This window comes from Strongylocentrotus purpuratus, unplaced genomic scaffold, assembly GCF_000002235.5.
Source record: "Strongylocentrotus purpuratus isolate Spur 01 unplaced genomic scaffold, Spur_5.0 spur5_scaffold_19, whole genome shotgun sequence".
Taxonomy (NCBI): domain Eukaryota; kingdom Metazoa; phylum Echinodermata; class Echinoidea; order Camarodonta; family Strongylocentrotidae; genus Strongylocentrotus; species Strongylocentrotus purpuratus.
The window spans coordinates 29,801,650-29,813,691 of record NW_022145604.1 but is presented as its reverse complement, the minus strand read 5'-3'; the positions used below and the strand labels follow the sequence as shown (position 1 = coordinate 29,813,691).

Here is a 12,042-nt window from a genome sequence, read left to right as displayed (position 1 = left end):
AGGTATTATTATAAATCATTAAACTAAACATGACTGCTATTTGCCTTTACAATGGACTGGTGCACTGCTCATAAGCAGTACTATATACATGTATGTATTCAGTTTGTCAATCTATGTTTAGGTACTGGGAAAACCCAACAACCTTTGACAGTACAGACAAGCAGATTGAGTTTTCAATCGTCCAAAAAGTAATCGCCCAATAAAAAAACTCGAAACCGGAGATAGCGCTAAACATGCTAAACACATCCGGAAAAAAGAACATCTATAAAGATATTTAATCTTAGATGTTTCAATTTATTGGACTATTCATCATGATCTGGTTCAGAGAGCTAAGAGGTTGTTCGATTTATCATAGTTTTAGGTTGTGTACAGGCTGTTTTGCAATAATTTCATAGGCCTACAAGACATGGGGGTATTGGTGCTGCGCCCATTCCCCCCCCCCCCCCCATCCCCACCCCGGATTTTAAACTTTCATATAATGTATTTCGGGCAATGGCAATCGATTCTGGCGGTTGCGTAATATTCCAACAGCCTATCATCCTATTTATATGTTCATATTTTAGTTGTATGTCCTGATGTATTTAACAAACACAGGTCAGTTTCATGCACAGTAACGTTCATTTTCTTTCATTCCTTCATTATTTTTTCACGTCAACAAAATGAAAATTCTCAAGTGAAAAAAATGTAAATACATTATGTCAAAATCCATTACAAGAGCGTGTTAAAGGACAAGTCTATTCCACTTACTTTCAATAGAAGCAAAGTTTGAGCAATATCGGACAATTAATAAGAAAGTTATGAATTTTGAAAAAGTATGTAAAACTATGGAACTACCCCCAGACAACTACCCCCTACAGCAACCATCTTCTAGGACAACTACCTCCAGACAACCACCCCTTACCAACCACCCCTTACAACAAGCATCCTCTAGGACAACTGCCCCGGACAACTACGGCATCAACGTAGCCATTATAGAACCAGGATTCTTCAAGACACTGATATCAAGTAAAACAAATCTTCACAAATAATCTAGACAAGGCCTGGCAGAAAATCGGAATACATAGAAGAGGGCTTCCAAAAGTGTAGGTTTCTACTTGAGGAAAGGTGTTTTTTTGAAGAGGAAGTCCACCCTGATATGAATTTGGATTTAAAAGAAGCAGAAAATGAGAGAAACAGGCCAGTGGAAGTACGCGTGTTATGTACTTGAAACATATTACGTAATATCTATTATTAGGGATTTATGTTCTTGTTATAACAATGTTTAATTTTTAATTCATTGTTGGATGTGTAACGCGAATAGACATGTTCTCAAAATTCAAGTATAATTTTCTTGCTTGAACTAATGTAAGATTTTAAGTTCCTAATTTCCTTTATGCTAAAGAATATGGAAAAGTTATTTTTCTTAGGCCTGCATGTCATAACCTTTCTAATACTGCGACGTAATGCAGTGAAAATTGCACGTATTTGGGCATTTTGGTGTAGCTGTGAAGTTACTTTCACCGAATCATTTTTCTTTTGAACTGAAAATCCCCTTGAATATTATCAATCAATCAATCAACCAATCGCCTCAGTTCAATAGAACGGTTTGCAAACATATTCAAATTTATGGATGTTTATCGCCCGGGGACGTAGTAACGAAGTATACCATTTACCTCAGTGTTATTAATGAATTAATTTCAATACTTAGAATCCAGTATGCATACATTATTTGTTGCTATGTAGGGCAAGTCTCGGACACGCATATAGATTGTCAAAAACAACCTTTGTTTAAAAAGTATGCATACGATTTGAATATGTTATTAAACCGGTTCAAAGTAACCCACTCACTTACTCAATCATCCAATCAGTCAATGAATGAACTGACCAATCTATCAATCAAATAGTTAATTTTGCAATCAATAAACTTGTCCACCAATCAAGCAATCAATCACTCACTCACTCAATCAGTCGATCGATTAATCACTCACTTAATCAATCAGTAATTAAATCAATCACTCAATCAACCATTTAGTCAATGAATAAACTTACCAATCAATTTTTGCAATCAATAAACTAGTCAATAAAATTCTATCGACCTACATGATAAATCAACCAACTGTTGCTCACAAGACCGACCGTCCAAAAGACGGACGGACGGCCCACAAGACCAACAGTCCACAAGACATACATGTTGAGGGTTTATCAGACCGACCTTGTCGGTCTTGTGGGCTGTTGGTCTATACTTCGATGTTCGGCAACTGACCGATTCTCAGTCGATCTTTTAATCATTCAGTCTTTCCATCACTCGAACAATCACTCACTCAATCACTCACCCACTCGTTCACTCACCCACTCATTCACTCGTTCATTTACTTAATCAGTCCCTCAATCAATCGTTCACTCAATCAATCAGTCATTTTATTAATTACTCACTTAATCAATCAGTAATTCAATCAATCACTCAATAATTCTCTCAATCAATCAATTAATCAGTCACTCACCCATTCATCCACTTAATTAGTCACTCAATCAATCAATATTATTAATCAGTCACTTACTCATTCACCCATTTAATCAATCAATTAATTAATCAATCAATCAATCAGTCAAGCAATCAATCATCAAGTTAATTAGTCAAGCAATCATACCTTCACTCAGATCAAATTTCCAGAAAACAGAAACATGATTTATAACGGAGAAAGATTCAAAATCGTGCTTAATTTTGAAGAAGATGACTCACAATAACAAATAAACAGGAGTACATTTCATATATAACAGTGGTACAACTATGTTGCACAAGCTCCCTCTCGAGTTAGAACTCCTGGCCGTTTTTACTTTATGCACACGTGCCACCCCCCCCCCCCCCCGCTATCAAATTGGATAACTTACTTTTTAGGGGATGAACGTTAGATAATGTGACTTGTGTCCCATTCCCCCTCCCGAGAAAATCAACCCGTTTACAACACAAAGTTTATATCCTATTTTGCAAATACATGCAATAGATCACATCTATTTGTACTATGTAAAATGTTGTATCACTAACTACAACCTTGTTTCAATTCAATTCATTTCACTATTGCAATATACAAATGATGCACAGGTTCGAGTGCGTCGGTAGGAATTGTGTGCACAAGGTACCTTTGAATGCAATTTAAAAGGTACCGCATGCACACAATTCCACCGACCCACGAATTAAACCTGTGCATCATCTGTTTTATGAAATGGGGCCGCAAAAATCGTCAAAAATACAAAAATCTGTTATTTTACAGATTCACCGGGTGCATGGCAAATCATGCCTTCCGGTATTACTGGACGCATGATTTTGCCATAGCCATGGAAGCCGGTAATTACCGGAAAGCATGATTTCATGACAGTTATCATGAAATTAAAATTTTAAAAAAAGTTGTCAGTGCACAATAAAATGTAAACTCTAAAAAAAAAAAAATTATGAGAATTATCAACAAACAAGAAAAACAAATAATTATAACCTATTAAAGAACAAATTATACATTTTTTTTTTAAATTATGAGAATTTTTTTTTAAAGGGATATCGGTGGTATCGATCCCCAATATCCCTGATATCGCGTGCATCCAGCACAACTAACGGTAATTGACCAATCAGATTGCAGGTATTCTTTTACCCATATTATAATAAAAACTAACATACGTACATGTACATGGAATTATACATTGTTACATGAACATAATAGAATACATGTATATACATTGGAATATAAATATCAAAGTTGCTTGGTAGGTTCGCAGCCACAAAAGAAGTGACCCTTGTAAGAGGCCGGCCTAAAGAAGATATAATCAACAGTTAAATGTATGTACCAGCTTACAATGACATGACAAAACACAACATTCCTCACATATCATTGACATTTTTATAAAAAAAAAATTGAAATTAGAATAAGACTTTGTAAGAATATATATTTAAGTTGACCCTTTGTTTAACCTTTTATGTTTGTTAAGTTCTTCAGTTTGAAATCTTGGTTTATCATTATCTTGGTTTGAAGCCGAGTTGGTAAACCCTCTGAAATATATTTCTTTGAAGCCCCTCTGCACTAGTTTGGCATGCAGGAATTAGCTCTCAATTAACATAAGAAAAGGGCATCATGGAGGATCAACGGGTACCGCTTAGGCATTGTTGGCTGTATAGAGGGCGCAAGTAGCCATAAGTAGGGGCTTTAACAGACAGTAAACTTATACTTATGACAGTTTCGTGGAACGATGCCAGACCGACCAGAGACCGAACACGAAATGACATGTATAAGCAGAATGAAAAAGAAATGGTCGTTTTAGAAAGGTCTGTGAGGTTATTTTGGAGTCGGTTCGGCTGTTTGACTGCAGTATCACGGTCTTATATGGGGGCGAAATAACATAGGGTGCCCACTGCAGGGCCACTGTTTGTAAATGTAGGGAGGAAAACGAGTTTATTATTGACAATAAAAAAAAAATCAACTGCCAGTAACCGATAGCCATTGTTTGATACTAACCAAGAGATCAAATATAACATTTAGCATTGCATAATTATCATTGTGCCAGTTTAGCGATTTCAGTTCTCCAAAAATCTTCATATGTTTAAAATTAAGAATCAAATGTACAAGTATAACATCATAATGATTATAGAAAATTTTCTATTTCTAATTCTATGTTATTAAGTACAAGCAAACAAAAATGAAAACACAGACAAAACAAAATATCTCCAAAAAGTGAATAAATGAATTTGGTATTTCAGACAAGTTCCATGCCATTTCTCCCATGTACTTTGCCAGACAAAAAGTTAACATAGAAAACATAAAACAAGATATCAAAGTCCTTCAGATGAAAACATAAACCCTTATTTTGAAATTTACTTTTACAATGCTTTTGCAACTTACATCATACAGTCAAAAGGTCATTTTTAAAAATCTTACACTCTAATACACAACTAGAGAAATTGTAAGAAGTAAAATTAATATGAAAAAGTGAAATGTCCTCTCATAATTCTGCATAAAATGTAAACATTAATTTGAATAATCGTAAAGTGATCTGAAATGCATTGTTGAAAATGAAGGAAAGATATTCAATGTATTTAACAGCAATACATAAACAATTAAATCACTAAGATGATTATCGCCTACTGTAAACAATCTTTGAGTCCACAATAATAAATTATTGTCTACACCATTTATACATATATATAGCAGCTACCAAAAGAGTCACATTCACATGTAGAGTCATCGTCAACAATACAATCTTGAAAGATAAACACATCAGAAGTATATTAAAAGGGAGGTTACTTTTTATGTTTAAAAAGTCCAATCATTCAAATTCATCTACTTGATCTAGGAATGTGATTTCTAAAACAGTCCCTAAAACTCTATTTCACCTAGTTCAAGATATAACTGATTCCACTGGATATTATATACGATTTATGAAGTCACAGAAACACAAGGCATGTTAGAAGCCTTTAAAAACACGGGCGGGGAGGGGTCATCTTTCAACGAAATATTATGTTACTCTTTTTACCAGAAATAAAAAAGGTCCGGACGCACACATCCCCCGTCTTCCTATGCGCCTGAAGACAGTGATATGATACAATGTAAGTAATGAGGAGTCATCTGTTAATTTCAGTGGAATATATATAGTCTATCAGTAGTGCAGAGAGCGATCTCTCCTGATCGGTACTGACGGAGATAGTACCAAAAACACTTGGGCTTCTCAATCTTGTAATCCATGATAAGGTTCTGGACATACTTCAGCTCGTTAGTGTACTCATCAATGCTGACCAAACCTACATCGTGTTTTAACTTGGCTATCAGGATTGTATTCCATTGAGACGCAGCGACGTATGGGAAATAACCGAATTCCGTTAATTGATACTTTACAACACCTTGTTTGTCAATCAATCGTATTGTATTACCAGACGCAGTGATCATGTAATCATTATAACAAGTAATTTGCTCAGGTTCATACCCATCACATGGTATCTCCCTGATCGCCCTTCCCCCTGCTGGTGTGAATACCTGGATCTTTTGAGCTTTCCTGTAGCTAACATAGACATGATCATCACCGTCTACAGTGAGGTTAGCCCATCCACCCTCATTGCGAAAGAGAGTCTCAAACATTACATTCAGCTTTGTTTGCTCTAGTGTGTACAGTGTGATTTTGTTTGAGCCATCAAGTATAACATACCGATCATCAGAGAGGAACCCTACTCCATGAATCTCCACATGTTTGAAAACTGCCTGCTGGAGCTGACCATCAGCAGAGAAGATCTCCACGCCACCTGTACTATATCCCACTGCCATCTTACCGTCTGGTGTACTAACCATGGCATTCATGCTATTCTCAGCAGGCAAAGCGATGTTCTTTGCTACTGCATTTACGATCTTACCGAGAGTTAGCTCGTCCATTTCAACGTTTCTCTTTAAAGTGACTCTTTTCCCTTTCTTGCTCGATTGCATCGGCTGCTTATAGTCAGGATCTTCTTGTTTCAAGGCCTCTTGCAAGTCTTGACATAGAGTGTCGTGTGCAGCCAAAGCATCCATATCTAGCGGTATCTTTGTCCTATTGGTAACCACGTCAGCTATGGTGGTCAAGTGAGTGATGTGCTCCTGAGCTGATTTCTTCATTTTGTCCAGTTCTTTCTCTACCCCTTCGGTCTTACCCTTGACTTCACCTATGAGGATTTCTTTCTTCTCTGTCAACTGCCGGACTAATTCATCAAATACTTTGTTGATATCATCTGTACACTGCTTCTGAACATTGCTCACACATTCCTTCTGTTCATCAATGAAATCAACATATTTCTGAAAGCAAGAGCGTTTCTTTTCCGCCTTGGATTTGAGGACCTCAATATTCTCCATATGGCTGCTTTCATAAACGGCTGCCTCGATGACCCGATGTTCATCGTCTTTATGCTCCATGACAACACACCTGAAGCAGACAAATCTCTTGCAGTCGGAACAGAAGTACTCCTCATCCTCTTTTGGGTGTTTCCTGCATTTACGGTACATACGCACTGACACCTTCCCTGATTCGATCTCACTCATGGGTAAGACCGCATGACTGATGAAGTCTCGCCACAGAGAGTGTGTGATGTGACATGTGATACAGAGATACTTGCCACAGTCTTGGCAGAAGACAACAGCTTGCGTCTTGTCCTCGGATTTACAAATCGAGCAAAGGTGATATTGATTCTTCACGTCCTCTATGAGAGACCTCAAAGCTAGATTCGTCGATAATTTGCTGACATCATGGTTTGGGACCTGGGTTTCAGCTCTGCAGACAGGGCATCGGAGCATCTGGTCGTTACCATGGCATTCCAAGAGGTTGTCTAGACAGGCCTTGCAGAAGTTGTGAGAACAAGACAGGATCTTGGGATCGGTGAAGGTATTCAGACAAACAGGACACTCTAGACTCTGAGCTGTGACATTCTTTAATGCATCAGCCATGATTCGAATTCTATAGGAATATGAGATAAAAGAAAAAGAAAAAAAAAAACACAATGATTATTGTAGCATTGATTCATTCGATGGTATTGAAGAGGAATCATTACGTCTTTTCCCTGCACAATATAACGCGTCAACAATATAATATTCCGTTACATCTTGATACAAAAAAAAAATGATGTTATTCATCAACTGAGTGTAGTAATAAAAAAATAAAAAAATGCCACCGCTTTGGAATCTTTTGTCTGCATCAAAACTTCAGATGAAGAAATTATAGAAAAGAGAAGCAGACTATATAAAGAAAAAGGAAAACTACAGGAAAGATAACATTGAAGTAACTAGACAAGAGAGGAGCAAACTACATATAACTGTTCTGTCTTGAACTGTCTACTATATGCTAACTTGTTTTCTTTTGAAGAGTATGAAAATAGGATTTGATATACAGCTTTTGTCTATTTCATAGGTTTTTATTCCACGTCCCTGTGTAGCAGACGAAAACAGAGTAAAAGAAATGATTGATATAATTTTTTTTTTTTTTTTTAAATCAATTTGAGTTCATATCAATCAGTGAGTTCATATTAGGTCAAGCTTTTAGACCAAATGTATTTTTTTTTTCCTTCTTGTCTGCCCCTAGGGGAACATAGATGCAAGATGTACAATTATAAAAACAAAAGAGATTGAAAAGAAAAGAAGACCAATGATATACATAAAATGTATCTCACTAGAGTATGTTGGCAAATTTATCATGCCAGTTTCATATCAGTATAGAGTTACTCTCTATCTATGAAAGTGATACAGATAATTGAGGTTTATCTCACAGCGTGCCCAGTTTTGAGGTATTTAGTTTAAACCCCTAACTGCATTTGATGCTACGTAAGGCAGGCACATGTTCAATAATAAGTTGTGATTGATATGTCTTTTATATAGCTTGCAGTCTGATCGACTGCCGTGAGTGAAGAAATGTTATGTTAACCAAAGCTTTAATAATAGGTAACCATTGTAATATTATTGTAAGTAAAGGAATATGATGGAAAAGGATGCAGACTCTGAACAGTGTGAGGGAGAAGATAAAGAAGATAAAGAAAAGATGAGAGTCTGAAAACAAAATTGATATATAGAACTGAGAGTATTTAACAGTTTTGGATAACTCTTATTCTTAGTCAAATAATTGCTTCATTTTTTTTTTTTCAGGACTGTTGCCAAGTCAAATTTCCTTATGTTTGAGAAGTATTTAAGCTTCGAACTACATGCGTCTCAAGAATGTCATCTTTTTGTTTAAATTTTTTTTTTTTTTTTTATATGCATGCAAATTTCAAGGGTCTGTAGTTATTATTGTGAGACTGTTGGTGAAATGCATCACTCCTTAATAAGAGAAGAAAAGATGTAGCTTCGGAGAATATTGGAATGTAAATGGATAACTCTTATTCTTAGTCAAATAATTGCTTCATTTTTTTTTCAGGTGTACTAATCTATTATGTCACGAGAAGCAATACACTTATTAGCATACTGGAAATGCTTTCGATCTCTCAATGGAAAATCTATTTGACAGTTCTAGAGGAGCGGGAAAAAAAAGAAAAATATTTTTTTTTTTTTATATGCATGCAAATTCCAAGAGTCTGTAGTTTCTATTGTGAGACTGTTGATTGGGTGAAATGCATCACTCCTTAATAAGAGAAGAAAAGATGTAGCTTCGGAGAGTATTGGAATGTAAATGGATAACTCTTATTCTTAGTCAAATAATTGTTTCATTATTTTTTCAGGGCTGTTGACAAGTCAAATTTCCTTATGTTTGAGAAGTATTTAAGCTTCGAACTACATGCGTCTCAAGAATGTCATCTTTTTGTTTAAATTTTTTTTTTATATGCATGCAAATTCCAAGGTCTGTAGTTATTATTGTGAGACTGTTGGTGAAATGCATCACTCCTTAATAAGAGAAGAAAAGATGTAGCTTCGGAGAGTATTGGAATGTAAATGGATAACTCTTATTCTTAGTCAAATAATTGCTTCATTTTTTTCAGGTGTACTTATCTATTATGTAACGAGAAGCAATACACTTATTAGCATACTGGAAATGCTTTTGTTCTTCCAATGGAAAATCTATTTGACAGTTCTAGAGGAGAGGGGAAAAAAAAAAAAAAAAAACTTTTTTTATATGCATGCAAATTCCAAGAGTCTGTAGTTTCTATTGTGAGACTGTTGATTGGGTGAAATGCATCACTCCTTAATAAGAGAAGAAAAGATGTAGCTTCGGAGAGTATTGGAATGTAAATGGATAACTCTTATTCTTAGTCAAATAATTGCTTCATTTTTCTTTCAGGGCTGTTGCCAAGTCAAATTTCCTTATGTTTGAGAAGTATTTAAGCTTCGAACTACATGCGTCTCAAGAATGTCATCTTTTTGTTTAATTTTTTTTTTTTTTATATGCATGCAAATTCCAAGGGTCTGTAGTTATTATTGTGAGACTGTTGGTGAAATACATCACTCCTTAATAAGAGAAGAAAAGATGTAGCTTCGGAGAGTATTGGAATGTAAATGGATAACTCTTATTCTTAGTCAAATAATTGCTTCATTTTTTTCAGGTGTACTTATCTATTATGTCACGAGAAGCAATACACTTATTAGCATACTGGAAATGCTTTTGTTCTCCCAATGGAAAATCTATTTGACAGTTCTAGAGGAGAGGGGAAAAAAAAAAAAAAAACTTTTTTTATATGCATGCAAATTCCAAGAGTCTGTAGTTTCTATTGTGAGACTGTTGATTGGGTGAAATGCATCACTCCTTAATAAGAGAAGAAAAGATGTAGCTTCGGAGAGTATTGGAATGTAAATGGATAACTCTTATTCTTAGTCAAATAATTGCTTCATTTTTTTTTCAGGGCTGTTGCCAAGTCAAATTTCCTTATGTTTGAGAAGTATTTAAGCTTCGAACTACATGCGTCTCAAGAATGTCATCTTTTTGTTTAATTTTTTTTTTTTTATATGCATGCAAATTCCAAGGGTCTGTAGTTATTATTGTGAGACTGTTGGTGAAATGCATCACTCCTTAATAAGAGAAGAAAAGATGTAGCTTCGGAGAGTATTGGAATGTAAATGGATAACTCTTATTCTTAGTCAAATAATTGCTTCCTTTTTTTTTTCAGGGCTGTTGCCAGGTCAAATTTCCTTATGTTTGAGAAGTATTTAAGCTTCGAACTACATGCGTTTCAAGAATGTCATCTTTTTGTTTAAATTTTTTTATTTTTATATGCATGCAAATTCCAAGGTCTGTAGTTATTATTGTGAGACTGTTGGTGAAATGCATCACTCCTTAATAAGAGAAGATAAGATGTAGCTTCGGAGAGTATTGGTTGTTCCCAGGTGTACTTACCAGCTGCATGTTTTTCATGTTGGTATTTACTTGGTAGTTAAGCTATTATATGGGAAGATACTGGTTTACAACCCTGTGATTATTAAGGATGTTCCCTTTTTATATGTTGATTATTGAAATGTAATTTACTCCTGAATACTTAATCAATTTGTGATTAATAGATTCAAGAGCCTTCAAAGATTTTCGTACATGACATGTTTTTTTTTTTATAATTGCAAGGAAGCATTTATTTTGTGTATTCTGTAAGTCAGGCTATTATAGCACCTTCAATGTGGAGAGGGTACATAATCCTTTATAGCCTTATTTTCGGGAATGTTACCTTCAAATAGAAATTTTTAGAGTGGGAGGGGTGGGGCGGGGGAGCTGCAATATTGCATGCCTTACATGTATCAGTTTCTTTCCCAGATGACGGGGTTTCGTTCTTGCTTTTCGTGGGGTCCTTTAAGGTGGGGGATTGGCTCTGGGACTGGGTTAAATTTTCTTGTGTGTGATAGGTTATGGATGTTCTGATTAATTGTAAATTGTTCTCCCTCAACGTGAAAGGGATCAGGGGCAGAGATAAAAGGGAACGCATATTTTTCTGGTGTAAAGATAAAGGGGCGGACATTGTTTTCCTACAAGAAACATTTAGTACTAGCGATTGTGAGGACAAGTGGGCTTCAATGTGGGAGGGTTCTACTTATTTTAGTCATGGTTCTAATCACAGTAAAGGAGTTCTCGTTTTGATTGCGCCGAGGATAGATATTGAGATATTGCAAGTCTTAAAAGACAGTGAGGGTAGATATATTTTTATAGACTGTAAGTTTCAAGGTGTTAGGTTGATTTTAGGCAATGTGTATTTTCCAACAAGAAATTTTGAGAGTGATCAATTGCAATTTCTTCGAAAATTACGCAATAATCTGGCTAAGTTAAATAAAGATAACTACCCGGTTATAATAGGTGGTGATTTTAACATGATTAGGGACATTGAATTTGATTATAACGGGAAATCTTTAAACAGGATTTCGAAAAGATTTAATCGAGAATTTGAAAAATTCATGGAAGATTTGCAGCTTTTGGATATTTGGAGATGTAGGCATTCTTTAAAAAGGCAATTCACTTATATGCAAAACAATCCCTTTATGCAAAGTAGACTAGATTACTGGCTGATCAAAGAAGAACAATAAGAACAGATTTAGAAAAAGAAATACAATGTTTAGAACAACAATTGACGGAAAGCACTAATGCAGATACTTTAGAAAAATTGGAAAATACAAA

General features: G+C 35.3%; 1 protein-coding gene across 1 annotated transcript; it reads right to left on the bottom strand.

Moving 5' to 3' along the window:
* Positions 1 to 5,594: 5,594 nt before the first annotated feature.
* LOC105438867 (tripartite motif-containing protein 45-like) lies at positions 5,595 to 7,421 on the bottom strand. The gene has a single exon (XM_030989898.1). It carries the CDS (start codon positions 7,419 to 7,421, stop codon positions 5,595 to 5,597), a length of 1,827 nt encoding a protein of 608 aa, XP_030845758.1.
* Positions 7,422 to 12,042: the final 4,621 nt, after the last annotated feature.